At 50.1% G+C, this 27,056-nt stretch overlaps 11 protein-coding genes across 11 annotated transcripts; 5 read left to right on the top strand and 6 right to left on the bottom strand.

The window, feature by feature from the left end:
• Positions 1-51: 51 nt before the first annotated feature.
• On the top strand, positions 52-1,628 carry V8C40DRAFT_96673 (uncharacterized protein). The gene has a single exon (XM_083223672.1). It carries the CDS (start codon positions 334-336, stop codon positions 1,513-1,515), a length of 1,182 nt encoding a protein of 393 aa, XP_083077859.1. The 5' UTR covers positions 52-333; the 3' UTR covers positions 1,516-1,628.
• On the top strand, positions 1,599-2,839 carry V8C40DRAFT_232958 (uncharacterized protein). The gene is made up of 3 exons (XM_083213251.1): positions 1,599-1,931; positions 2,018-2,038; positions 2,103-2,839. The coding sequence occupies exons 1-3, from the start codon at positions 1,885-1,887 to the stop codon at positions 2,707-2,709; spliced, it is 675 nt and encodes a 224-aa protein (XP_083077858.1). The 5' UTR covers positions 1,599-1,884; the 3' UTR covers positions 2,710-2,839.
• Positions 2,661-5,711, bottom strand: V8C40DRAFT_232956 (uncharacterized protein). The gene has a single exon (XM_083213250.1). It carries the CDS (start codon positions 4,979-4,981, stop codon positions 3,008-3,010), a length of 1,974 nt encoding a protein of 657 aa, XP_083077857.1. The 5' UTR covers positions 4,982-5,711; the 3' UTR covers positions 2,661-3,007.
• Positions 5,712-6,490: 779 nt separating this feature from the next.
• On the bottom strand, positions 6,491-9,355 carry V8C40DRAFT_232952 (TRAMP complex RNA-binding subunit). The gene has a single exon (XM_083213249.1). The coding sequence runs from the start codon at positions 9,051-9,053 to the stop codon at positions 7,050-7,052; it is 2,004 nt and encodes a 667-aa protein (XP_083077856.1). The 5' UTR covers positions 9,054-9,355; the 3' UTR covers positions 6,491-7,049.
• A 967-nt stretch (positions 9,356-10,322) lies between these two features.
• Positions 10,323-11,137, bottom strand: V8C40DRAFT_232949 (uncharacterized protein). The gene has a single exon (XM_083213248.1). The coding sequence runs from the start codon at positions 10,896-10,898 to the stop codon at positions 10,491-10,493; it is 408 nt and encodes a 135-aa protein (XP_083077855.1). The 5' UTR covers positions 10,899-11,137; the 3' UTR covers positions 10,323-10,490.
• V8C40DRAFT_96609 (ORMDL family-domain-containing protein) lies at positions 11,138-12,470 on the top strand. Its single transcript, XM_083223671.1, has 3 exons — positions 11,138-11,596; positions 11,682-12,040; positions 12,117-12,470. Exons 1-3 carry the CDS (start codon positions 11,377-11,379, stop codon positions 12,165-12,167), a joined length of 630 nt encoding a protein of 209 aa, XP_083077854.1. The 5' UTR covers positions 11,138-11,376; the 3' UTR covers positions 12,168-12,470.
• On the top strand, positions 12,099-14,148 carry V8C40DRAFT_96604 (uncharacterized protein). The gene has a single exon (XM_083223670.1). It carries the CDS (start codon positions 12,773-12,775, stop codon positions 14,120-14,122), a length of 1,350 nt encoding a protein of 449 aa, XP_083077853.1. The 5' UTR covers positions 12,099-12,772; the 3' UTR covers positions 14,123-14,148.
• Positions 14,149-14,690: 542 nt separating this feature from the next.
• On the bottom strand, positions 14,691-18,577 carry V8C40DRAFT_232943 (DEAD/DEAH box helicase). The gene is made up of 11 exons (XM_083213247.1): positions 17,651-18,577; positions 17,471-17,578; positions 17,180-17,394; positions 17,079-17,109; positions 16,825-17,018; positions 15,850-16,744; positions 15,607-15,792; positions 15,496-15,543; positions 15,336-15,438; positions 15,177-15,275; positions 14,691-15,124 (listed from the first exon to the last, which is right to left on the bottom strand). Exons 1-11 carry the CDS (start codon positions 18,175-18,177, stop codon positions 15,104-15,106), a joined length of 2,427 nt encoding a protein of 808 aa, XP_083077852.1. The 5' UTR covers positions 18,178-18,577; the 3' UTR covers positions 14,691-15,103.
• A 217-nt stretch (positions 18,578-18,794) lies between these two features.
• On the top strand, positions 18,795-22,722 carry V8C40DRAFT_96558 (uncharacterized protein). The gene is made up of 7 exons (XM_083223669.1): positions 18,795-19,213; positions 19,274-19,466; positions 19,527-20,543; positions 20,600-20,711; positions 20,793-21,047; positions 21,098-21,534; positions 21,599-22,722. Exons 1-7 carry the CDS (start codon positions 18,911-18,913, stop codon positions 22,645-22,647), a joined length of 3,366 nt encoding a protein of 1,121 aa, XP_083077851.1. The 5' UTR covers positions 18,795-18,910; the 3' UTR covers positions 22,648-22,722.
• A 261-nt stretch (positions 22,723-22,983) lies between these two features.
• Positions 22,984-24,386, bottom strand: V8C40DRAFT_232932 (actin cortical patch SUR7/pH-response regulator pali). The gene is made up of 2 exons (XM_083213246.1): positions 24,033-24,386; positions 22,984-23,962 (listed from the first exon to the last, which is right to left on the bottom strand). Exons 1-2 carry the CDS (start codon positions 24,218-24,220, stop codon positions 23,503-23,505), a joined length of 648 nt encoding a protein of 215 aa, XP_083077850.1. The 5' UTR covers positions 24,221-24,386; the 3' UTR covers positions 22,984-23,502.
• Positions 24,387-25,665: 1,279 nt separating this feature from the next.
• Positions 25,666-26,945, bottom strand: V8C40DRAFT_282494 (uncharacterized protein; the record flags this gene model as incomplete). Its single annotated transcript, XM_083221793.1, has 2 exons — positions 25,666-26,694; positions 26,781-26,945. 2 exons carry the CDS (start codon positions 26,943-26,945, stop codon positions 26,152-26,154), a joined length of 708 nt encoding a protein of 235 aa, XP_083077849.1. The 3' UTR covers positions 25,666-26,151.
• Between the last annotated feature and the right edge of the window lie 111 nt (positions 26,946-27,056).

Below are 27,056 nucleotides of genomic sequence, written 5' to 3'. Positions count from 1 at the left end.
GACGATCTGAGTTTCTCGGACGGCCGTTGGGTCCTGAAGAGCGTTGCGTGCTAGGAATGGGATGCAGCATGCTTCTCGTTGCATATGCTCTTTGCGGCTTGGTTTTGGCTGGTGGACAATGGCCGGCTTCAGCGCTTAGTTACTTAGTACCTAGTACTAACGCTTAACCCAATTCCTGGCGCCCCCACTTCGCTACGGGTAGTTATCGCCTTATCGATTGGGAGATTTCCGCTGGCTCCAAAAATTTTCTGCTGGCTGGCCGTATTGACCGAATGCTTCGGAAACTGGGTTGGGTGCACGTTACGAAATACACAATCACATACATAATCCCCAATGGCAGCCACAGATCCAGAATCTCCCCAATCGCCGGAGGTCGACAAGTCGGCTTCCTCTAAGCGCAAGGCCGAGGTCGAGGAAATCGAGGTCGACGTAAATGCGCCGGAACCGCCGTCAAAACGAGCGCGACGAGCCCTCAAGAAAGGAAAGCCCTTGCCAGTCAAGCCGTCGAGCGACGATGAGAAGGATGATAAAGATGGTGAGAAGGAAAGCAAGGAGAAAGTACGATCCGAGCATGGAGTCTGGATTGGCAACCTGCCGTTCAGGCTGACGGCGGCCGAACTTCGCACATGGCTGATAGACAATGCCGGAGGTGTCCTCACGGAAGAGGCGATTACAAGAGTGAAGCTGCCTACGATTAAGGACGCCACCCGACCCAAGGGCGAGAAGCCTGCGAACAAGGGATTTGCCTACGTCGACTTTACAGACATTGGTGGCAAGGTCGCTGCCATTGCCCTCTCGGAGACGGATCTCAATGGACGCAAGCTGCTCATCAAGGACGCCAAGTCATTCGAAGGTCGCCCGGCTAAAGAGAAGGAGCCTGAAGAGGCAGCCGGGAAATCCGATGCGGCATCCTCCAAGAACAAGACGGAGCAGCGCCAAGAGACCAACGCCAGCCGCAAAGTGTTTGTGGGCAATCTGAGCTTCAAGGTCACCGAGGAGGACCTGATGCGAAACTTTGAAAAGTGCGGAGAGATTGAGTGGGCCAAGCTGGCCACATTCGAAGACTCGGGCAAATGCAAGGGCTACGGCTGGATCAAGTTCAAGGAGCCAGAAGCTGCCGCCTGGGCCGTCAAGGGCTTCGTCAAGATCAAGGAGGCGGTGGAGACTGAGGAGGATTTCCGGGACGACAAGAGCGACGATGAGGCTGAAGATGGGGAGAAGCAGGCGCAGAAGCAGTTCAAGACAAGGAAGTGGTGGGTGAACCGCATGCTGGGCCGCGAGCTCAAGCTTGAGCTGGCTGAGGATGACCAGGTGCGATACAAGAAGCGGTTCGGCAAGGATAAGAAGGCCGACGACACATCAAGACCTCCCAGGAGACCCAGGGCAGACGACAGGGACAACAGCAGGGGAAGCAGGCCAGAGGCTGCGCCGGCAAAGGGTGCTCCGGACATTGCTGTCGCCCGTCTCACGGGAGGCTTGGTTGAGCATACCGGAACCAAGGTTACATTTGACTAGCATCGTCTATCTTGACTATAAGATAGATACCCCTCGAGCATATTTTTTTCTTTGTTCCTTCATCCGTATATTTACAATGAGTCTTAATGAAAAGATATATCCCGCAATGATCTGGTTCTTGTGTGCCGCAACTCTGCCGTTTGTTAGTCATGATTTAGAATTGCGGGCTGATCGGCCCCTCAATATCCTTCCCGGCTGGTTCCCGAACTCTCCCCCGCAAACCCCTAGATTAAGTTAGCATCAGCGACTGTGACGTCGGGCTCTCATTCCAACTTCATTCCAGAGCTTTTGCTTCTTTGCAAAAGTGACGATATTATCGCAGATTCAGCGTGCTACAGTTAATCACCATCTATGAATACGTGAGACAGAATGTATGAGTCGCAAGTCACTTTTACGCTGGACACCGTATGTCCCTGGTACGTAAATGCCCACCACTTACACAAACAACGCAGCATGAATCTCATCATCCTCATACACACTCATCAACTAATGCAATTCACAGGACATACATGGCCAAGAAAAGGCACGGACATATTAGTTCTCTCACTCAACTCCAATTCACATACTGACCCCAAAAACCCCAACAGACTAGACCAAGCACTCGCAAAGTTCCGCTCCTCCCCCATGGCCTCCTCCGTCTCCTACACCCTCCACTTCGCCCCCTACCAGCTCAACCCAAACTTCCCTCCCGAGGAAGACCGCCTGCAATGGTATCTCGACAACAAGCACTTCGGCGACGCCACCACCCAGCAGGTCTTCCAGGCGCACATGACCAACATCGCCGAGCCCCTCGGCATCGCCCTGCGCTTCGACGGATACATGGGAAACACCCTGCACGCGCACCGCGTGGTGCAGTATTTCCAGTCTTCCAAGGGCCCTGAAACGGCGAATAAGCTTATTGATGCGTTGTATGAGCGGTATTTTGAGAAGGGGGAGCATCCTTCTAAGGATGAGGTGTTGATAGGGGCGTGTGTGGAGGCGGGGATTAGTGAGGAGGAGGCGAAGAAGGTTGTGGGCGATAAGGAGATTGGGTTGGCGGAGGTTAAGGGGAAGTTGAGGGAGGTGAGTCGGGATGTTGATGCAGTGCCGGTTGTGATGGTTGAGGGGAAGAGGAGGGATATTACGCTGACGGGGGCGAAGGAGGTGGAAGAGTATGTGAAGACGCTGGAGAAGATTGCTAGCGAGAGTACCTGAATGAAGTATTTTGTGATATGGGAGCCAAGAACGTTGTGAGTAGAGTGATTAGAATACTAAGAGTTTAAACACTAATAATACTAAATGAGAGAGTGTGTAATGATCGTACTATACATGTCCATATCCCCCGTCCAGATATCAATACAATAAAAAATACATCAAAGAAAAGTGACCCAAAAGAGTGACATAAAAAGAAACCCCAAAGACCAAGTCCATACCAGAACATTCATGCCGTCGTATCATCATCATAATCATACCCTCCTTCCATTACCTCTGTTTCCAGATCCCAACCACGCCTCTAAGATCGACTAAACATTAAGGGCACCAACGCACTCCTGCTCTCTAACCCCCTCCAATCTTCCATCACCATCTCTCTGCTGCACCCGCTCACCTCCCTGACACCCATATACCGACACACGGATACCGCATCGGTGATTCTATCCTTTTTGCTGTAAAACTCCTTGCTGAGCTTCGCTAGAACTGCTTCCTTGGCCTTGTGTAAAGCGTTTGCTCTCGCATCCGCGTCCTCGGCAAATAGTTGATGAGCTTTTTCCTTTTCCAGATTGCGTTGTACAGTAGAGATGCCATCGTCAGGGCCAGCCTGGCGATGGGACGAGGGAGAGTAGATGGTTGGCTGAAGAAGAACAGGCTGGGGCTCCGACGTTATGATAGGGGGCGAGATGATAGATAGCGGCTCTGGGATGGCAGAATAGGCAATATCGCTAGATCCAAAAGATAGCCTGAGACGCAATTTGGATGGCTTAAAGCTGTGCACAGAGGAGAAAGACTTATAGCTGTGAGACGACAGAGGCGGCGACAGAGGGGATGGATGCTCAGGGGCTTGCTCTCTCTTCTCTGTCTTGGAGTGTTTTCTATGGCGACGGACACGCTTTCGCGTAAGCTTGGTAGAAATGCTCTCATCTGATTCTCTCGACCCAGCAAATTCGTTTGCGAAGTCTTGAGCTACATCTCTCTCGTCCTCGCTCAGGGTGAGGCCGCTCAGGTCGAGATCCATCAGCTCTCTGCTAGCAGCCTCGACAGCCGCACTGGGACTAGGCAACTCTTCATCACTTGTACCAGTTACGACAGAGAACTCCGAAGGCGCCGTGGCACTGCTCCGAGACCAGCTATCGTGGCCATTCACAGGCGCCAGGGCTTCGTCCCAGCTACCGTTGTTGGCAAGGACGACGTTCTCAAACCCAAACTGCTTGACAGTCTTTTGGTGGGACGCGATTAAGCCTCTGAGCTGGGGAGAGTTCATGGTAGCATTACGAATCTGCAGGTAGCGCAGCTTAGGGAAGTGGATGGGACAGCGAGGAGGCCGGGTTGGCAGAGGCGACATGGGAGAAGTGACTTCATGGAATAGTTTCTTAGTGCTGCGAGGCGGCGCGAAGAGGGGATCAGCAGAGAGAGCAACGGGGCACGGTCCTTTGGCACCAATCCAGGCAAACGTAAACTTGTCTAGTCCTTGGGAAAAGTTGCGGATGTAGTCATCAATGACTTTAAGATGGTCCAAGCCGGGAGACGGGCCATAAAAGTCCCAGGCTTCCACTGAGATGTGCAGCTTGTTTATCTGCTGCCACCTACGGCTCGCAGAGGGCACGCTGCCGATTCCATTGATGTATCTGAGATAGTTGAAGGCAGAGGGATGAAGAGACGACAGAGATAACTTATGGAGCTTCGTCATTGGCGCACGCTCAATGGCAATCCGCAGGCTGACGAGGGCATAGTCAACAATGTCCCTCCTATACCGTTCCCTTGGGTCCTGGCCGGGACACCGAATGGTCAGGTGTCTCATGTTGGGGATGTGACCAATGGCATAGATGAAGCTGGGGACGTTTGTGGCCGCGTGGAACAGCGGAGGATACTGCTGTGTCAAGATCTCGCCCAGCTCCGTGTTGGCATACTTGGGTCGAGTCAACGCCGATCCCATGCTGGTATGAGGCTTATACAGAAAGGCAATCTCATCGCCCGTCAGCGGATGGATCAGCGGAGGCAGAAACGTCGCCTCAGAGTGGGCAAAGTGAAAGGTCAAGTGTTCGACGTGATGCCCGACCCGGCCCAGGGCAGCGATGCGCGAGGGCCGGGTGAAGGTAGAAGCCGTGAAAGTGACGTGAATGCGGGTGAAGAGACGCTTGGTGACCAAATTGCAACAGGCTGATGAAGCCTCGCGGATGGCACAAATGTCGGATGTGGTGAGGTGACGGAAGAGGCTGTCCTTGACAGCGTCGCTCCTCAACATGGCGATAAAGAGTTGTTCGGTTGAAGCCATATCCGTGTCATATCGCGGGGTAGGCCCTCTAGATCTTGTTTCAAGTGATTTGTTTCAAGAGAGCAGATGCTTAGACTGCTAGTATTGATGGCCTGCAGCTCTAGTCTGGTGGATGTAAGGTGGTTGGTGGTTGGATATCAAGTATAAACCCCTTGATGATGGTGAGATTGAGAGACGAATGTGCTCTCAATCAGAAGTCAATATCAAGACACAGATCGAACACAATTATTCATACAGCAAAATTACCAGATGGAAATCCAAGATGGGCAGCACGAGAAGCCAGTCTCCGTCCTCGCCTGTGTATATATCCCACAACCCTACCCATATCAACCCTATTATTTCTGCCCATTATCGCTTCGCTTCGTCCCCCCGGGCTGGGCATCCATCGACTGGAAAGCCAGACGGAAACGAGCCAGAGAAAAAAACTCTGCTCCCGTCTCTCCCCTGTAGCGCCATTCTCGCCAACCCTCCGCGCTCCAATCGTCCTGCAGCACCAGCATCGCCAAAGTCGCCGGCTCCAGGAACAACTGGCCAGTGACTCACATCGCGACAACGCCAGGCTCTCACCGTGTCCGCGTCACTCCGGCCGCGCCAGCAGGGTGGAACAAAAAAGCTGCAGGGTGGAACAGAAAGCTGCGTGTCCACAGGCACCGTCTCATGGTTTCGATCGCTGTGGCCAGTGGGTTGGTCGAAGTGTGGGGGACAAGGGTGCATAAGCGTGGGACAAGGGTTGTTTTAGTTTGGGGTTGTTTAAAAAACTTTGGGTGGTGATGCTATCGATAGCTGGTTTTGACGCGAGACAAAGGCGGTGGGCGAATCACGAAGTTTGGTTACTCGAAATGGTGGCAGCGCGATGGAATACGCGCGAGGCCAGTCAAGTCAAGCTTGACAGTCAAGCTTAAGCGCGATTCTCGTGGGATGTGGCAGCGGCAGCATATCAACCATCTTCAATATTAGAGTTTTGTCTTTTTGATTCTCGTGACCGGCCTCAACACCACCAACAAAAAAAGAAAAATGGCCATAGTTACTTGAAAGAATACCCTGTAGAAACTCAAGGTATCGTATCCGGTTGTAATTAACAAGGAAAACTTCAAAAGTTCTTACATATGCCCCTGCAGCGTTCAGGCATTTCTCAGGCCGCAACTCGCTTCATCATCCTTGTCCCGACTCATGCCCAACTCTCTCCCTCTGAAACCCCAGCATACAGCCAAGCCAAACCACCATCAAACCATCATCTTCATCGTTCTTCTCGTCCACGACACTAGCCACGTCCCCCAGCTGCCCAACCCACAAAAACCCGCTTGTCCCAGCCCGTGGCCTGCACCCGACTCGTGGCGCGTTGAAACAATGCATGTCTCTATCGCCGACTTGTATTAGCGCCCTTTGCTTTTTTCTTCACCTAAGAGCAAATCGGTAAATCACGAAAGTGCCTTCGTCACGGCGCGCTCTGAGTGGTCAGCTGTCTCGACGAGCTACGAGGATGATGGTTCATTTGTCGAATCAATGTTCGTGATATTCTCGGTTGTGAAGCCGATGCTACTCTATACATTTAGTGTTACACTACCTACGGGAATACCAGCTAGAGCTTCCGTAGTACCAGCTATTGTCCTTGAAAGAAATCTATTCTGCCCAACGAATGCATGTTATATCGGCTCAAACTTCATGAGCCACCACCGCTCTTCAAATGCAGCCACACTGAGACATGCAGCGAGGGCTTGCATGCCAATATGCAGTCCGCAGGTATGTACGTCTGGGTTATATCTCTTGTTCTCAACTCTTTTCCAATCCATCATATTTAGAGTTCAGTGCATAGCCTCTGTATCCGGCCTACTTCCTCCATTAGGAAGCCTTTCGGGTTGCAATATGCCAGCACCATCGTGTCTCGTCGAATCCTTGCTTCAAAATTGAGAAACCGTAGTACAAGGGGGTATCAAAGTATGTTGCCCCTGACACTGCAGACCAGAGTGTAAAGGGCTGTATCGAATCGCCCAGCGCGTGCTTGCTCCGTTCGGAGTCCCATGGCTCTCTCCTTGTCTGTACGTTCCCAAACTCCATCACGATTAGCGGTTTAACCACCTCGACCCCTACCGCCTCTGAATTTTCCTCCTCTGTAGCCTCTGCCTCCTCCCGGGCCTCCTCCCCTGCCTCCTCGGCCACCACCTCGGCCACCACCTCGACCTCCTCGTCCAGACTGTTGGCGAGAATCCTGTGCAGGTTGGGATGGAGGCGGTGGTACGCTTCTGTAATCACGCGATGCAACTGGCGGCCTGGCAGGGAGCGAGTTTGGACCAGCCGGTGCCTGTGAGTAGCCGCGTCTTGGTGCGCGATTGGAAGGCGGCGGAGGTGGATCAGGAGGTGGTGGACCTGGAGGCAGAGGAGGCTGTTGATCTCCGTTGGGCGGTTGAAGATTGGTCGATACACTAATACGACCTGTCCGTACCGGTTTGGGAACGGCCCGTTGGCTCAGGAACTGCACATCATCCGAGTCATCGCTATCCGAGTAGTAGCGGACTTCGTTGGAACGCGAAGCGTGGCCACGGATCCTAAGATCTCCTGACTGTTGCTTTGGTGAGAGTTCATCAGCACCGATAATTGCAGACGAGGTGCTCGCCGCGTCTATATATCGACTCATGTTGTACATGCTGAAAGTGGGATTGGTAGGAAAGGTGGGATCCATAGCCACCCTATCCGAGATGCAATTCGCAGAGAAATGCTGGCTGCTTCCGCATGAGGCGCACGACACTGGCAGAGCAGTAACCGTCTTGATCGTCTCTGCTTCAGGGTGAAACGATCTCCATGGCTGGGTGCACCGCTCGTCCGTATGCGCAGTTGAATGACACAAGCTGCACTTGAACACATATCCTCTCACTTCTGGAACTGTTGCGCAACCAGCCGCTGAGTGGCCCCGAATATCGCACTTGTCGCATTTGAGGTCAAGAGATGGGCAAGCATACTGCCAATGGTCGTCTTGTCCGCAGAATTTGCACACGCAGTTTGTGCAGCCGTCGGCAGTATGGCCCTCTCGTCCACAGAGCAAGCACATGTTGGACGGATCGCTGGCTGAAGGAAAATACCGGCGCTGTTGCTCGAGGGCATCTTCCCCTGAGGGCAGGCCTGGCCGTTGTGACATGGCGGTTTTGACAGACTGAGGTGCTGGCTGTGACATTGGTCGAGGTTCGCGCGAGTTTGCTGTCTGAGGAGGCTGCGGCTTCACGTCAATGACAAAGTAACCATCAGTTTGTGTTGTCAGAGTGCTAGGACGAAGTGGCACAGCAGGGTCGGAGTTTTCGCTCTTATGGCTGACCTGAGCCTCTGGCAATTCGCTGGAGGCGTTGCTCTGCGTTTTGGGTTCGGCCAAAGCCTCAGGCACCGCCGCTGCTGGAAGCTGTGCAGCGTCCTCCTGGCGTGGCTGAAGAGACCTTATCAAGGCAGCTAGAGATTCATCCGAATATTGTTCGGCTGCCTGTCTCGCAGCGCGCTTCTTATTGGCCTTCAGCCTACTGTGGCTATCAATGTATTGCTTGTAGGCATCTTGGATCACCATTGGCGTAAGTTTGGTGGCACTCGTTGAGTTGGCCGTGCAGAGAAGTTGTGCCCACTCCTCGAATCTTGCAAGCCAGGTACCCTCCCTTTGCTGAGAAAACACGGGGAGTTGGAGAGATATCGAGTCACGGGTATAAACCGGAGGGGATTTGGGCACAAAGGCGCCGCTTGACGCAAAGCCTGCTGACTTCTTCCCATCGCGAGAACCAGGAGTACGAACCTCGCCCTCAGAGTCCTCATCGTCATCAATCTCTCCCTCCTCTGATACCTTTGCGCCTGGGCTGCTACCAGCAGAGGCAGAGCTTATTCTGGCACGCTTGGAGCGCTCTGCAGGGGCACCCAATCCAGCAACGTTGGACGTATCATTTTCCGTGGACTTCCTTTTCTTGGCCAAAGGGGGTTCATCCTCGCTACTTAAGCTTATGAAGTCTCCTGGGTTTGATTGATCTGTGGCCATGGCGTCTGATGGGACTAGGCTAGACAGGGGCTTAGCAAGCTCTGTAGGAGCAGTCGAACTCTTTTCCTCCATTTAAGAAGCAAAATAAAGCAGTCTTTCAGAAATGGCTATATGTTGGCTAGCAAATGGGGAAGCAATTCACTGCGTGTGAACCCTCGTGTCTTCTGAGAAGCCCAGGCGCGAGTGGCGCGGGTGATGGGCTGCCTGAGGCCTTGCCTAGATCATCGGCGCGCACTCAGCACGACACTTGGTGATAGACAACCTGTTTTTGGTTGACCCAAAAGTCGAAATGTGCAGATTTGTAGTTGTTGCGGTGAAGAGCCGTGATCTTCAAGATGAGATTGAAGAAGCACAACTCTTTTTTGGGCGATGCGTTATCACAAGGAAAAAAGTACGCGACGAATCAAATTGGGAACCTGACGCAGGTGAGAGCTCCACTTCCGAAGTTTAGCCCCTCGACAGAGGTGGCCATATTAAAGGCACACAGCATAGGATGGATTGGATTTTTACGTCAGGCAAAGTGAACAATTGATTATACGAGTAATTGGCCCTGCTCTAGTATCAATTAGAGCTGCTAGCTATAAGAAAGTGCTCCGTGTGTGTCAGTTTTTGTTCTCTTTTTGGAGAGGTTACTCATTATGGTAGTTGAGCAAGAAAATTGCATGTGACTGCTCTTTCTTCAGGTACGTTCTCGCAGTACCGCAATTTAGGACGACATCTGCTTTCTAGATGAGATACGCGAGCAGGTCTGGAATCATGTCCTTGCTGCTTGCACAAGCACAGGCTTGCAGAGTTCGAAATGAGCTCCCTAAAATAGATAAAAAGTAATGGATGCACGTGGCGCCCAGCATAATTAATTAGGGACCTCCAAGCAGGCAGGAGATGGCACCGTCTAAAAGAAGGTTGGATCTTCCCAGACCAGCAGGCATTAGTGGCAGCATTGTTATTAGACAGTCCAGGTGATCTCACTGGTCGAGGCTGTGGCATGCAGTGTTTGGATCATTCGCTGCCACTAATCACGGATGGCCCCTGTCGCCGAAATGATGAAGCAGCCTTCTAGAAGCCAAGGATACGGGCTCGTCTCCTTGCGTCCCCTTGGCCTGTTATTAAGATATAGATATTACGGGGTAGGTGGGACAGATACAGCCACAGCGTCTTGGCCGGTTTTTAATAAAGCAGCTGCACTAAAGAGGCGACTAGATGTGGTGATTTTTCAGATCACCCGGATAGCGGCTAGATTGGCACGTGTAGACGTTATTAGCTGGGTAGGGGGATGCCATCATCCAAGGGTCCTGTGTGAAGAAGCCTGGATCGTGTACGGGGGTGTAATGATGTTTGGATGTCCAAGCAAATATCTACCCAGTCCGAGCATGTGATATCAGGGACCAAACCCCTCTCTCGCTCTTTTGGTGTTGAGCATCTCTAGAACTTGTTGGTTGCTGTCCAGAGGCATTTTCACCTTAGCCTTTACGCTTTGGTGCTCGCCGCCCACCATCATAGACGTTTACGTTAATTAGCATGCATTAGCACCACGGAGGCTTCAATTTGCTGTCGGATGATATCTCCTGTTCCTGCAGGTACCGCGGCGCCCCTTTCCAGGGTGTCTCCACAGCTTCCATAGACTGATACTGATCCCAGCAAAGCCGTCGTCAGCCTGTCCGGACCACCGCTCAGAATCTCCAAGTTCCTCAGGACGCTCTCTAAGCGAGTTTGAGACGGGAGTAGCGAGTCGTATCCAGCAATTGCGACAGAATCCTCTGCTCCTCTATGCCCCCAAGGCCCCCCTCTGCCCACCATATAATGCGCGTAATGCGCCAGCCAACCAACCCCATCCCGCTCCATACCGCCACTCCGTACCTTATCTAAAAAGCCGCCGAGAAAAACAAGAACAAAGCAAAACCTTGCGTGAATAAACATTCGTTGGCCCAAGTGAATCGTGTGATTGCAGCATCATCGAGATTTTTCTACTTTAAAGAGAGAGAGAAAAACAGGAAGAAAGGAAAGCAAGATACAGTAAAAGGTAGGTTCGTATTCGCATCCATTCCTCCAAAATTCACCCCCACTCTGCCACTGATGAAGCCAGATAACCAACTCCCAGACAGCAGAAAGCTTGTTCCTGAGCCTCTTGTGGCTGTGCCCAGTTGCTGCCCGCTTAGTTGCATAAAGCTTGTTCACTCGCTTGTGCCCGCCGCCTGCACCGATCGCTCTTGAATTATACCCGCCGACGTCGTACTCAGTAGTACTCAGTACCTTCATCGCCTCGTTAACAACGTGTGCCGCCAAGAACTACCCGGCGCCCCGATTTAACGTTTGGCCTCCGACTTGCGCGTTGCCTTGCGAGAGACTGAAGGAGCATTCGCGGCCTCGGGAGCAGACAAAAGCATCCAAACCGACAATGCCGTCAACTTGTCTTCCCGCATCCTCACAGACTTTAGACGCAGGCGCAAAACCCGCCAGCAGCCGATTTCTCGACATGACCGACCGAAGCGCTGGTGGCCGCCGGAGGAGGTCTAGCAGCATCCTCCAGGTCTACCATGAGCCCCCCGAGACGCTTGAGCAGATGAGCGATCAGGCTGTTATACCGAACATGAACGCCAACTGGACAAACGCCAAAGGTATGCTTTTCGATCCACGTGCTCTGCCCCTGAGAAGGGCCTTTTTTGGCTTGCGTTTGCTAACCTTGGACCGCCGCAAAAATAGGGGCCTGGACTATCCACATCGTCATCATCGCCTGCCTCAAGATCCTCTACGATGTTATCCCAGGCAGTTCCCAGGAAGCTTCGTGGACGCTGACCAACATGACGTACATGGTCGGCTCCTACATCATGTTCCACTACGTTCGAGGCATTCCCTTTGACTTCAACGGCGGTGCCTTTGACAACCTCAACATGTGGGAGCAGATCGACAATGGAGCCCAGTACACACCGACCAAGAAGTTTCTTCTCAGTGTCCCTATCGTGCTATTTTTACTCAGCACACATTATACCCACTACGACTCAACATACTTTGTCATTAACTTCCTCGCTACGCTGGCTGTTGTCATTCCGAAGCTACCATTTGTGAGCAATCCCCTACTTCCCTAGATGCTATATATATCCCACAAGTCTCGTGACAGTAGCTAATGCCCTATACCAGAGCCACCGAATGCGATTCAGCTTCTTTTCAGACATTCCAGAAGAAGAGTGATGGTTCCTTCGGGCTGCACAACGGCGTTTTGGGGTTCAAATAAATACGAGCTTAGGCAACAGAAAGTATAGCACAACTACGAAAGACGAAAATGGAAGAAAACAAAGAAAAAACGAAAAGGGTGGAAGGTTAGGAGCAGCGGGGCAAATGGGTATCCTACACAACATAGCGGGCATATTCGTTCTATGATTCCAGCCGAAAATAAGGTTTTAGTGTTTATCAGCGATAGTTTTCAAGGACATCAATTGGATCTGGAGACTTGCGTATACCACCGAGTTGCTTTGTTGAGGGCACAAGCTCGCGATCTATGAGGTGATTTCTCCGTTAAGGTTGTAAGGCTGATACAGTGGCAGACACCAACGGCGCGATTCGTCCCATCGACCGGCCTTATTCTTATCTATTCCCTCACAGGGTATTGCGTGCTCGAGCAAGTTGAGGATAGTTGAGGATATTGCCCCGTTGGTGGCCATCATGGTGTCGGACAAACAGTTATAAATTGAGCGAATCTTTCACTCGATCAAGTTCTCTCTTCTCTTCCTCCTCATCCCATCCTCGCTCACTTCAGCACTCTGCACAATCAACTTCACTTCACACAATCCCTCATCATGTACGGCTTCCGTGCTCTCATCTTGACCCTCGCTGCCACCGCGCCCCTCGTCCAGGGCGCCCCTGAGCATCGGGTCTCTCCATTCACGCGTGTCGCGAAGCATGAGGCTGCTGAGTCTCCTGTCCCGACTGTGGGCCCCGTAGTCGAGGCACGCCAATGGACTGGCGAATGGACTTCCCATGTGTGGACGTCTACTTGGCGCCATGGAGACGAAGACCAGGAGCATGACCACGACGAGGAGCATGACAACGACGAGGAGCACGACCACGAACAGGAGCACGACCACGAACAGGAGCACGACCACCACCAGGAGCACGAGAGCCAGGAAGACATCGTACGAGCTGCGCTTATGAAAGCTGCCGCTGAACCGTCTATGACTGCTCAGGTAAACTTTAATCGGCTCTTTAGCTCCCTCATGAGAAGCTTGCAATCCGTCCAAGACAGCTTCGCAACGGCTACTGTTACTGTCACAGGTACAGGTGTTGCTACTACCACGGCCACTACCACTGCCACTGCTACTTCCACTACCACTTTCACCCAGGATCCTTCGACTACCACTGTCACCCAGGACCCTTCGACTACCACGGTCACCCAGGACCCTTCAACTACCACGGTCACCCAGGATCCTTCTACTACCACTGCCACTTCTACTACTACTCTCACCCAGGACCCTTCCACTACTACCGTCACAGATGGAGGTGCTACTATTACTGTCACTCAGGATCTTTCCACTACCACAGTCACTCAGGATCCTTCCACTACCACAGTCACCCAGGACCCTTCCACTACCACAGTCACCCAGGATCCTTCCACTACCACAGTTACCCAGGACCCTTCCACTACCACAGTCACCCCTGACGCTTCCACTACCACAGTCACAGATGGGGGTGCTACTATTACTGTCACCCAAGATCTTTCCACTACCACTGTCACTGTCACAGACCCGCCTAACCCTGTGATGACTGCCACTTTCACCATCACCGCCACTACCACCATCACTGCGGGAGATCCTTTGACTACTTTCACCACCACCATCACCGCGCCGGAGGATACCACCACCACTGATCCTACTACTACTTTCGTTACTACCATCACTTCCTCGGACCCTAACACTACGGTCACTACGACCGCCACAGTGACTGAATTTGATTTCACTATCGCGGAGAGCGCGGCCGAAACCATGGCCACGTACCAAAAGAGAGGTGCGTACGCGAACAACCAGACGGCCACTACCTCCCAGGCGTCGCGTCCTACCACGGTGCCGTCTTCTGGCGGTGCTGTGAACGCGGCTGCCCCTGTCATGGGAGCTGTGGCCGTTTTCATCGGTGCTTGTGTCATGGCCCTCTAATTTGTTGGCATAGGCTATTAGGTGGTGATTTCTGACTTCATTTCGGATTTTTCTAATAGAGTAATGGTGGGATTTTCTGCTGGGAAAATACGATAAAAAGGAGGAAAGAGTTTAGTTTGGTATTTTTTTTTTTTCTTTTTTTAAATAGGGTTTTAATTATAATATTGTGTTTTTTTAATGATGCTGTCTCAAATTGCTTTGTGTGATATTTTCTTGTTGGTGAACTGAGTGTCTTTGATGCCATCTAGCCTTATCTCCAACAAATTTTTCTACTATACGTGTTCATATCTATACGTGCTCATATCATAGGGAGAAATTGTATATGCTCAGTCTATGTATTGGGCCGAAAGAAAATAGTGATCTACGGTCATTGTGTACCTGGCTGGCTACGTGGCTTGAGTAATACGGAGCATCGCACGTGGTATATCGCCGAAATTTCGTATTAAATAGAGCAAAAAATTCTATTTCGTATGCTTCAGAGATGTATAGAGAGAGATATAAAGCAAGGCTGATGTTTAATACATCAACAAAACCAGAAAACGGCCAGTAAACGGAGCTCATCATGGCGGCGCAATTCGCGCATGTATAGGGAGGTCTCGTTTCTACGGCCCGAAGATTCCAGAGACTCATCTCCGCCGCTTTGTAATGCGTTTCGGTTTATATATGTACTTCGTGTTCTGTCTATAGATACGATTTGCGGACATTGGATCGAGGCTGTGTTATGTTTCGAAAGCAACCCCTGTATGATGCTGCGCATCCGGAGGAGCCGTGAAGATAAGCTTAATGGTGTCGTACCTGCTAAATGTTGCATAAATGGTTAGTTGGATGAGCGGAGACTGGTTAAATGCATCTTTCTATTGCATTACAATTTGATATGTGTGGACGTTCTGGATGCTGAAACGCTCAACCGACGATCTAGATCTAACGCCTAGAGTTTCTATCATGCCGAACTACATACATATTTTGCTCACTTGGATGAATTTATATAAGCGCTTTCAGCCACTAGATAGAGTTAGACGGAAATCAAAACAATTCATGGTGCCATTATACGAACCTCTAGTGGCCGTTGAGCTCCATCTGGTTGGTTGCTCTCATTCTGGCGGTTTATCACCTCGGCCAAATCCGTCTTGGATTTTTGTAGTTCTACAACCCTCTGTATTTAGGTCGGCGTTAGTGAATGTATCAAAAGTGTATTTGTTGTTAGATTACATGCCTCCTCAAATGAGTCCCGCACAATGAATCGAATGGTGTTTACTTCTTTCGTCTGTCCTATACGGTGAATTCGAGCTAGCGCCTGGTCTTCCAGCGTTGGATTCCTGTACAAGAGCATATTAACGAGAGTTTCTCGCTATCATACGTATAGAGCTGTTTACCAGTGTGGTTCCATAAGATAGGCCCTGGAGGCCTCCGTCAATGTAAGGCTGTTCAAAGAAGCGTATTAGAATGAGCTGGAATGTCTAAATGATAACGCCTCTTGGGCTTACCCAACCGCGCCACACGATAGTGTCACCAGGAGCACCCGAATCGTTGGATCTTTACGAAATCGCTCGATTACGGCATGCCTATCTTTCTGTGCCACTTTGCCGTCGAATCGTAGGCAAGGTATGCATGCATGCTTGAGCCCAACCTCAATAATTTCGAGAGTAGTTCGCCACGAAGAGAAAACGACGCTGTTCCGTATGTCAGCAGAAAATATTTGAGGTTGAAGTCGGTCTGGTATATCACACCATTTGACATCATGAGGTTGCTTTTGCAGGTCACTGATTAGCATGGATATCTTCGTTGGTAATCCATCAGATAACTGGTTCATCGTGAGGTTAGGCATATCATCAGTCTCGAATATATCAGTCGATATGTTTGCGAAAGGACAAATGGTCTCATGAGAACAGGATTTGAAGACCACGGGATGTGAGCGAGTTGATACGCATGAAGAACAAACAAACTCCAAGCACTGAGAGAATGTTGACATTCCCGACGGGCCAGCTTCATAGAACGTATTCTCTGTTGAATTAGCTGGGAAATAGCATAGACGGCACTGAATGCTGCTAATCCCACGGCGAATGTTGAACATTTGCTGGGCAACTGCCGACCAATTTTGTGACGTCTGTTCGTTATATGTCTCGAGATTATATCGCGTCTTGTAATACAAGCCAAGATTGCAAACCATGCGCATTGCTTCGATTCTTTGTAGCATATTGGCGTAAGAGTGTGTTCTCTTCAACTTGCCATCTGCAGAGAGAGCTTGTTCAATATGGGACAGGGTATGCATTTTGAACGCCTGGTATAAATCCCTTTCTGCTTGAGCCAACTCCACAAAATGTTGGAAGTCATGTCTTGGTGGCAGCTGAATAACAGTCTTGGGACGACGCAAAAGGATACAGCCCGCAAGCCGCTTCAGTCGTTTCACCGCCTCGTCTATCTTGCCGATTTTCCACAAATGAGAGATATCTGCATTGAATTTATGTTCTTCCGAATAGGGGTAGACCTGGAGGAACTTGAGGAGCGCTGTGAGATCGCCGAGTCTGTTTTGGATGGGTGTGCCTGTTACAGCCCATCGGGAAACCGAATTTATTGAACATATGGCACGAGCCATTCGAGAATCGCTATTTCGGATGAAGTGAGCTGGTAAATTTTCAGCATATATTCTTAATCAGGTAGAATAGTTCGTTTCTTAAAAAGTGTCAAAGGTCCGTGTGACAAACCTTCATCTAAGATGATTCGCCTCCACCGTGTGTTAAATAAGAAGGACGGCTGCTGATCCGAACTACCCTTCCATTCCGAAGATATGGTGTGATAAGTTGTCAATACTACCAAAGATTCTTCAAGATCAGAATCATTTGTTACGCGAGACTTTCCATGATGCCGGCGCCAAGGGATACTGTTGGGGAAGACATGTCTACAACCCCGGTTAGTTTCGTGCTGACTTATGTCTTCAAGAGTTTTGCATAAGCCTCACTGTTTCAGCTGTTCTTCCCAAGAGTCAAGAACTATATTATAGGGAATATTTAGCCTTTGCAAGAAATTAAGAGCGAGCAGACTGCTACCATTCAAACTCACGAGGGGGTGGTACGACGATCAATGTTCGACCAGATGATTCTTCGGCATTGGCCCCAGTAATCGAATTTGGATCGTTTCTATCTACGAGTAGATCAGAAGCTACTAGAGAAATCATGGATAATGTCTTGCCTAGACCCATAGGATCTGCAATAATCCCACCGTAAAAGTGCTGCGGCGGCTCTTTTTGAACCGCGTCGGAGACCCTGTTGACGAAACTACGCATGATTCAGAAAACGTCAGTGAAAGCCCTTACATGTAGTTACATGGATCATGTCACCAGTGGTGACTTACTAAGAGCCAGTGCTCTCAGAAAAGAATTCCCAAAGATCTGCTCTGCTGCCATCCCAAGCCCAACCTTGTTCTCTTTGGAGCATGAATGTCAACGCTTGCAGTTGATGTCTGTTAGAAAGATGCTATTAGCTGGACTCCCAAGGCATCAAAAAGCACATTATTGTGAGGCTATTTCGTTACCTTTTCATCATTGATCGAATTGAACCAGGCTGTTTCGTTTCCACTAGATCTTCTTGAGAGTTCAATACATCGATCAACTCGGGCCGCGGTTGTGTAGCTTCAATCACCACAAAGTTGGAATGTTCTCTGTCCAAATCCGAGGTCCATAAGTCTGGGCCACAGCCAACAGATAGTTTGTGCGGGTTTCGGTACAAAAGATTTCGTGAGCAGCTGACTGGATCTTGAAGATAGAGATTATGGTCCTCAAAAAAGCTTCCTACTTCTTCAAAAAGTGAGATGGGTCCAAATAGAGTGACTTTTAGCCGACATGGCATGGACAAAGGTGTGGTAAATTTTGTCTTAGATGATTGCATTGCGTCTACAGAGCATGTGATCTCCAGCTCAAGTTCTTTCTCATCGAGCAAAGCATCCGTTACATATGCGAATCCTGGGTCTATCTGACCTTTTATGGAGACATCGTCGATGCAGTGGAATGTCTGAGAGTCGCTCAGGTGGGTTTTGAATTCTTGGGCCCGTGAAGCTCGCATAAACTGACATGTTCCGATTATATCTGTTATCTGAAATCCTGCACGTTAAACGCGCCATATAGCAGAGAAGCGGGAGGTTGCGCACGGTACCAAAGCATATATACTGCTTTTCAGTGTTAAAAGTGTCAGTTTGATTAGAATCGACATAGGCAGCAGACGCATGAATATAGCTTGATTCATGGGTGGCGTATACTGTCTGAGCAAGGCGCTCGTCATCAATCGCCAAGTCTATTGTTTCAGAAATCGCAATTCTTTTCGGTTCAGGTTCATTGGCGTCATAATTCCCGAAGAAGCTGGGTCGTCGCCGCTTTGATCCGTGAGAATAATTCGTATTGCATTCCATTGTGCTTGTGTTGTTTGGGTCCGAGATCAGTGCAACTAGTATGAGGTTATCATCAACTTGCAGTGAAATTAGATGTCAGTTCCAGGAAGCGTGACTCGTACTCCATACTTGTATCGTCAATGTGCGCCCAACGAAAAGCCTGGGGCGACGTGGATGGTCGACAGCCAATGGAATTTGCACAGCCTTATTCCAGCCGCCGCGCACCACGAGGGGGTACTTGCAATAGAAGCCTGCCACCGTCAGGATTAGATGGTCAGCTATTAATCCATCTTCGCAACTTTATTCATTCTTATCAATGTTAGTAAAAGACTCTCTGTATGCCATCTAAGCGCCTAGTACCGTCGCTGAGGAAGATTGAAGCTGGCCAACGACAGTACTGTATGGGAAAAGATGCCATTAAGCAAGAGGAACTCTCTTCAGGCGCAGCTCATGATGCGAGAAGCATTCATGGAGCTCGAAAGAGTCATCACCGCTTCCGATCGGGCGCAACTGAAAAATCTGTCGCTTGAAGATGTTCAACAGGCTGCTCTCCAAATCGAAAAGCAGCTTGCAGCAAGTCAGTCGTTGCGTAACATGCGAAGACTAGCACCTTTATTCACCGGCTTGGGCCACTATTCACAAGCGATTGAAGTTTTATGCAATGGGACGCCGTATCTGCCTTGGTTGTGGGCGCCCATTAAGCTTGTGTTGAAGGTATACGGGGTGATGAGACGTGAGTGATCGTGCAGGCACTGAAACTAATGTCGCACCTAGATATCCGCCGATTACATCGAAGCCTTTGAGCAAATCATCAAAGTTTATAGTAGGCTAGCTGAGCCTTTGGCTCGATTTAGCCTCTTTAATCGCGCTTTTTCAAACAAGATAGAAGTCCAAAACACTTTGGCAGTCTATTACTCCGATATTCTTAAATTTCACGGAGAAGCGTACAAGTTTGTCCGGCGAAATGGTCAGGCTCATCTACGTATTGATGGAGTATAGGTCTCAGCTAATATTCAGTGATGTTTAGCATGGCAGCGCCTCTTCGCTACGTCTTGGGGACGCTTTCAACGGCGGTTCGACAACATATTTGCCGATCTAAAAGCGCATGAGGATCTCGTTGATAAAACAGCCAATGCGGCTAATTTATCAGAGGCAAAAGAGATGAGAGAAAAACTAGAAGACTGGAGACAGCAAGAAATAGCCAAACTCAAGAAGGAGGAAGAGGAGCGTACTAGTACCGAATTTCGAGCTGTCTTGAGTGTCTTGAAAGTTGACGAGATTCACCAGATCAAAGTATTTGACAATCTCATTTCTGAAGCAGACAGAAACCCCGGATCTTGCAGCTGGGTACTTCAGCAACAAAGGATTCGATCGTGGGCAAGATGCGAACGCGATACCCAGTTTGTTGTGCTTCATGGTGTCGTCGGGAGCGGTAAAAGTGTCTTGGCAGCACAAATTGCGACTTTTCTTCGTGCTTCAGAGCACTCTTTGGTAGCAGCTCATTTCTGCACATACCTTTACCCCGAATCGACAGACTACAACTACATAATGCGGTCCTTGATGATACAAATTATTCGTTTGGATCCTGAACTCATCACGCTGTCGTATGACTGGTTAATCTTGAAGAAGAAACCCCCAAGCAACACTGCGGTTGAACAACTTCTACGCCTCTTAGTCGAAGCCATGGGCGCCTTACCAGAAAAGCAAAAGACCCTTCACATTATTGTCGACGGGCTAGATGAATGCGATGATAATACAGTAGCGAGTGTTGTAAAAACACTTGACAAGCTGGTTGCTGCTGCTTCATCTTCTGCCGCAACTCTTCTTAAAGTGCTATTATGCACTCAAATGAGACCTGAGGTATTCAAATTCGTTAAGAAGAAGCACCAGGTATCATTATCAAGCGAGAAAAATCATCTGAACAAGGCCATCCAAGATTATACCTTGCAGAGGATAAACGCTATTCGACCAAGTCTCTCTCAGTTACGTATCACCGATGACGATGTGACGGCGCTAGCGTCTCAAATCGCCCAGAAAGCAGATGGCAAGTCCTCATCTACCAGATTATCCCCTACTTAAGCTAATACTTATGAGTGCCAGGCATGTTTCTCTGGGCAAAACTCGTCATGGAGTACATGAAGAAGAATCTTTTCTACCACCGCGATGAGATTTTGAAGGCAGCGGTTAGTCTCCCCAGGGAACTCGGCGAATTGTGAGTCAATGAACGAAATACAACTGTCCAGCAATGGTTCCCTCTTATAGATGTTTTTGCCTGACACCTACTCTTGTATAGCTATGGTCGGATGTTATCGCAGATTATGGCCAATTTTGATGAGAGATCCTCTCAGCGCATCAGCGCCGTCCTTAGCTGGATTGCATTTGCAAAACGGCCGCTCCGCTTAGCAGAGCTTTTATCTGCGTTGGCATTTGACACCAAACAAGAACAGGTTGACGAGCTAGTGCCGGCGTATATTCTCGATAGGTGTGAGCCTCTCATCCAGAAGCAGGCCGACTCTTCTTACTCGTTTGTCCATGTGTCAGTCAGGGAGTATGTTCATCCAGAATCAAATTAGGAAATATCTGGCTAATGTATAGCAGCTTTCTCCAGAGCTCTGATACAGCACTCTTAGTGACGGAAAGCGAGTCACAAAGGCGACATGGGCTAGCTACCGTTCGATGTCTGTTATCTAGTCAGCAAATCTTTGCTCCTTCATTCCCAGACTCTGAAAGAGTCTTGAGAGTTCTTCGTGGACTTCAAGGCTTCCACATGTACGCCACCGAGTTTTGGGCTGACTACCTTTTATCATCTCTTAAGTTTGATCAAGCTCGGTTTTTCGATTCCGAGTTCTTTGCGTCATCTTGTCGTCTGGCGGAAAATTTTATAGTTGCAGAAACCGATGGCGAATCCGCAAATGGCAGCCTGTCAGACAGACGACTTGCTCTGATACGACAGAAGGATTACCGCTTGTACAAAATGGTCAAGGTGGTGCTCCTGGAACAAGACAAAGAGACAATAGAAGTAGTGTCAATCCATGGTGCAACTTCCCAATTCCACGTCATTTCTTTGAGTTCATGACTAACAATATAATGTGTATACAGATGACACTACATGTATACAGTATATGGCAAGCGATATCATTGCTTTAAGAAAGAAGTATCAAACAATGATTCGAAAGCTACTAAAGTATTCCAACTATCCCGGTATCTCCTTTCAACAGCTTGAACAATTCAAACAAAATTTTCGAACTTCAGCGTTTACATGTCGGCTCTGGTCATGTCCATATGCCACCTTGGGCTTCAATGATATTGACAGCCTCACCCACCATGAGGCAGAACATTCCAAGCACATTTGTCGCGTTCAAGGCTGCCAATACCCAGTGTTCGCCTCAGCAAAGTTACTGAAGAACCATGTAGCAGAGCACCATACCAGTCCTGGTCAACGACTGAAACGAAACTCGATCAGAACACGTCCCGCGCTCGTGAGCTCGTCCGGCCGCGACAATGTCACCCAAATGATCGAGGTGGTGCTAGAAGAAGAGCCCTACGTGTACAAGTGTATCTGCAATTGGTCTGAAGACGACGGAAACACAATCTACTGCGAGAGTTGCGACACATGGCAGCACATAGAATGCTTTTATCCCTACAATGTGGAGGCGGCCATGCGACCAGAGTTCTCTCACTCGTGCGTCGACTGCAAGCCCCGGCCGCTGAATCGACAATGGGCGATCGAGCGCGGTGCACTGCTCAGAAATTCCGTTGAGTTATCGTTGGGATCCCCATCGCCATCGCCACCACCGAGTCTGATGACGGCTGCATCTAGCAACATCTTCACCCAGCGCATCAGTGCCGCGAATAGCCAGCACCTCAACACCATCCAGAACTCGCCCTCGTCTAGCACTTCTCGAGATGCTTCTCCTAACCGCCCAGATCCTCCTGGAACCACCCCAGCAGACAGATCCGAAGAGCGCAGGGTTCTCAGGCCCCGAAGGTCTCGAAAGTCTCGAAATGCGGAAGCGCGAGCCCCCAAAAATGCACCCCAGCCTTCCAAAGAGCCAGACGTTGCTGGCTGGAGTGTACATGTGGGGACTCCTCGTTACCTAAGCGCGGGAGGGGGCTCTGATATGGCAAGCGGTATGAAAAATTTGTAAGAGGGACTAGATCGAGATCGGCACACAGCGTCATAATTACGCACACTAATTCGGCCTTGTAACATGGAAAAAAAATGATGCTCTTATTTTGTTCTTATGTGCGTGGATTCTCGTTCTAGTATCGCTTATTTCTCAGACCCCTTGCTAAGCTTGCCCGTTCTTTTCCACTAACGCTGTCCCCTGTTGGGCCAAATAGCCCCGTCAAGTGAGCCTGCGACGCCTACAAGAGGCGCGAAAGATCAAGTGCGACGGCCTCAGCCCGTGCTACAACTGCTCTTCAACCCGGCTTTCCTGCGCTTTCAATACCATCCCTGAGTCAGTAATCCATATGGACGCCACCTCCAGGCTCGGTGCCACCACAGATTCCCTCAGTGTTAAAGCAGTACAGTCCAACTCCTTAGCGTATATAGATTCACATTTGAGCACCCACGAAGGATCCATAATTACCTAGATAAACGTTGCGTTGATATATAGATGTGTTGCAGACTTAATCCACTAATATTTAATTTCATAAAAAGGAATGGACGTTAGAATATTAAGCACTAGGTATATAAAATAGACGGGCATTCATTCAGGCCCCAGCACGATCAACCCCCACACTAACGTGCCCCTGTTGTGGTATCATGATCGAAATCCTCCCCCTTTCGCGCGCAAAAACAAGTACCAAAAGCATTCATTACTGTATGTTCTTCCCCATCCACATTCATATCTTCATTCTTTTCTCTTGGTGTTCTTTCTTCTTTATAACAAGTATGAAATCGCTGCCATAAGGATTGCTGAATAGACCCCAAGTAAGGTATTTCGTTTCTTATTTTGTTGTTGCAAGTCGTATAGAGAGGGAAAAGGCATTCCTTCTTAGTAGTCAGCCTTGCCGCGGTGGGTGTGGGTCTTCTTTCTACGGCCAGCACAGCAGGTGATAAAGACCAAGACGGTTGCGATAAGATTCAAGGCGGCGGCGACAAGAATGCACCAGACGGTAGGACCCCAGCGAGCATGGAGGTTGTTGGGACCCCGGGTGTTGACGGCGTGCTTGATGATCTCGAAGCCGGCAAAGTCACAGGCCATGGCGACAACTGTGACGACAAAGGCCAGGAAGGAAAAGAGGGAGGCGACAAAGGAGCCGAGGAAGCTGGTGCCCAAGCAGAGCAAGAAGGCCAAGAAGGTAAGGCCAGCAGCAATGGGGTGCAGAATCAGAACTCGAGTGAGGACCCTGGCGGAATCGCGGTCGCCCTTGGAGAAGGTAAGGCCTTGGACTCCTGCGAGAGCGGCGGTGGCATCGTAGCCAACGTGAGCCTTGGTGCAGTCATCAGGTCCGCTGATATTATATGTCAGTTCCATATTCTTGCGAGGTAGTTCAAAACGGTGGGATTAGAAAGGGCACATACTCTCTGATGATGCAGTATCCAAATGTGCCAAATGTTATTCTGTCTATAGTGCTGCTACCACTGACGTCGACCTTCAGAATAGAGAGGTCGTTGACCACAGGCGCGGTGACCGACACGACAATAAGGAGAGCCGTGGCAGCAAGCAGCAGCACTGTGCCGAAGTAGTGAAAGAATGTGCCGACACCCATGATGAAAGACTGCACTTGTTGATGTACTTAGATATTGAGAGGCACTAAGCAGTAGTGGTAACCGTTGGGTATTATAAGTTACGACGATGGGGGTGAGTCGGGTTGAACAAAGACGAGTTGAACAAAGACGAAAGAAAAAAGAGAGAGGTATTGGATGGAAACAAATAGTAATGATCAAAGCAAGGGGGAAAAGGGAGGGAGAGCGTCAGCATATAAGCCAACGCATGGCTCCTGTTGTCTCACGAGGGTGAGCGGCCGCCGACAGCAGTTGGGTGCCACAGAACGGCGACGTCATGAAGACGAACGAATTAGACTTGACAGAGCTGCCAAGCGTGCTTCTGCCGGCTTTTGGTCTTTGTCCACGCGATGGACATGGCTTGGCCTTGTCTAGATACGATGCTTAGACGGCTCCACCCCCGTCTAGCACATGTTGGTGCCGGCTCTTGTTCAATGAGAAGCAACGCGAATCGAATCCCCTTGCTAGCGTGTCCCAGTCATACAACTCTCTTTGTTCTGGCCTTTGTGTTCGCTCTGTATGTACTCGTACGGTACAGAACACGCAATGGCAATGTCTATACACGTATTTGATCCTGCGCCGTAGACCACTCGCACAACACCGAAGCCCCTAGGCCTACATGTTCCCCATAGATGAAATCGCGATCCTTGAGAGAAGGCGCTCCTTTCCGACATGGCACTGCTCCGCCCGGCAGAGTGTCTCGGACCAACCATGGCACCGCGGTAGAGCATACACATACAATCCTTGTCTCGAGGAAATTTTCCAGACATCATGTCCCGGCCCGTCCAAGTATTTCCCACACTGCTAGCCCACTCGGATCACGGCTGAGCCTTGCAGTTCACAAGAGCTGCGGGTGACGTAGCGAGAGTGGCTGCGCTACCAGATCGCTGCCCTGCTTGGAGCCACAATATGGGTCTTGATTCCCAAGGCCAAGCCCGATTCGAGCGTAGGACAGGGACCAGGTGTGGCGGTCTACGCGTAGAATCCCCTGCTTGTGGTCGCTGTCCAAGTGTCATCGCAGCCCAGGCCCAGGATGAACAGGAATCAAGCAAGCAGGGACACGCTTTCGGCTCTCCTTTGTCTTTTGCTCACTGCTCTCGGAGTCCAGACGTGTGAATCCCCTCGTCCGGCATCGCTCTCCCTATCCCTATCGTGTGACGAATGAGGTGAGACACAACAAGACGGGCCAAACAAGCCATCTGGAGACGATGCGCCACTGCCCTGACCACCGACCGCGACGGCGTGATGGGCTGTGCCTAGCAGTGTTGGATGGCCGTTTGGGTGACGTAAGGTGAAATTTTTCGTCTTGACCTCGCACATCCCAGTCCAATTAGCCCCCCATGCATGGCCACCAAGGCCACATCATCGGCGATGGAGGCGGCTCTCGTACGTTCTAGATTACACATGTTTATGCGCACATGATGATGAAGTAGCTGTAGCACCAGCCGCGCTCTTGTATTGCTGTGCCGGGACGGAGCTAGAACAAGGAAAGTTGCAAAGCGTGCGCAGATCCATCATCATCAACTTCTGAATTAGGTTATGGTTCATCCCTCAAAACTGTCTTCAATGTTGGTTTTCCAGCGGCTTTTGTTCCATTTTTGGGAACCCTCAATTGCCCAATCGCGCTTGGGTTGGTGTTTGTTTGTTTCCCTGCCTTGGCTTTGGAAATTAATTGGCGTCACCTTTGAGACAACGACTTTTTGAATGCAGTGACATCTTGTGCGACCACCAGCCTCTTGCAATTTGCAATACCGCCTTGCATCCATTGTCGCCGGTAAAATTCAGGCCGTCTTGTCTCAGTCATGTCGCATTCATTGCGGGACAAGGGCCAGCATCGTCCTCCTAATTGTCGTAGCACTTGTCGCAGCTCTCCGCGCATCTAGTAATAGCGCGGGATGGTGTCGTTGGCTTACTCTTACTCAGTCGAGCCCTTCTTCATGTAGCTGGGAAGCCATTCTTTGATCTGCAGCCTCTTCATCCGCCGCCCTCCTCGCGTCTTCATGCCGCTCACCATCCAGTGCACAAGCCCCTCGCTAGCAATGCTCTTGGGCAGCGATTGCCTTAGCGTCGTTGCAATGAAGGATTGGTCCTGTTCGTAGCCATCGTTCCAGATGCCGTGCAGCGGTGAACCGGCCATGGCAAATCTATGATTGTACTCGGGCGCAGGGAAGATTTCCAGTTTAAACTCTCTCTCCCCTTGCTTTAGTTCCGCTTCTCGTCCCTGATCTTGTCCCTGTCCCGCGCCGTCAGACCATGAGTTCGCGCCGCTCGTCTGTTGCCCAGTTATTGTCGGCTGCATGGTGCTAAAGCTCTCCGGTTCGTTTAGATCCGCAACGTAAATGTCTTCCACCGCGCTGCGGACAGGCTCCGTGATCTTGTATGTTAGAGGGCTGCTAGCTATCAATCTCTCGGCGGTCGAGGGCTCTCTCGTTATAGAAACAAAGTTGGCGTAGTAGCCCTTTAAAGCATCCATCCGATTTTGTGGTTAGATAGTTTTCTCGTTTGCCGCACCATATATACGGTATTCAATGGATTGGGACCTACGGGAGTCATCTTGAAGAACTCGACAGGGCCATATTGCTCCAGCACCTGCAGAACTGAGCGACGCTCGGCAAAGGAGATTGGTGTTGGCGATACGAGCACGCGAATTGATCTCTCGCGAAGTGCCCGATCTCGTATCTGCCGGGCCGCATTCCCGACAGTCGCCATGAGAATGCGATATGGAAGCTTTCAGAGAAGCCGACGACAGGGAAGAAAAGAGAATTGAACATTGGAGATGCAGCCTCGTCGGTTGTAAAAGGCTAGCCCGATCGCTGGTAC

Source organism: Trichoderma camerunense (genome assembly GCF_050948025.1).
Source record: "Trichoderma camerunense strain CBS 138272 chromosome Unknown V8C40scaffold_2, whole genome shotgun sequence".
Taxonomy (NCBI): domain Eukaryota; kingdom Fungi; phylum Ascomycota; class Sordariomycetes; order Hypocreales; family Hypocreaceae; genus Trichoderma; species Trichoderma camerunense.
Note: the sequence above shows the minus strand (reverse complement) of the source record. Positions and strands in the feature narration are given on the sequence as shown.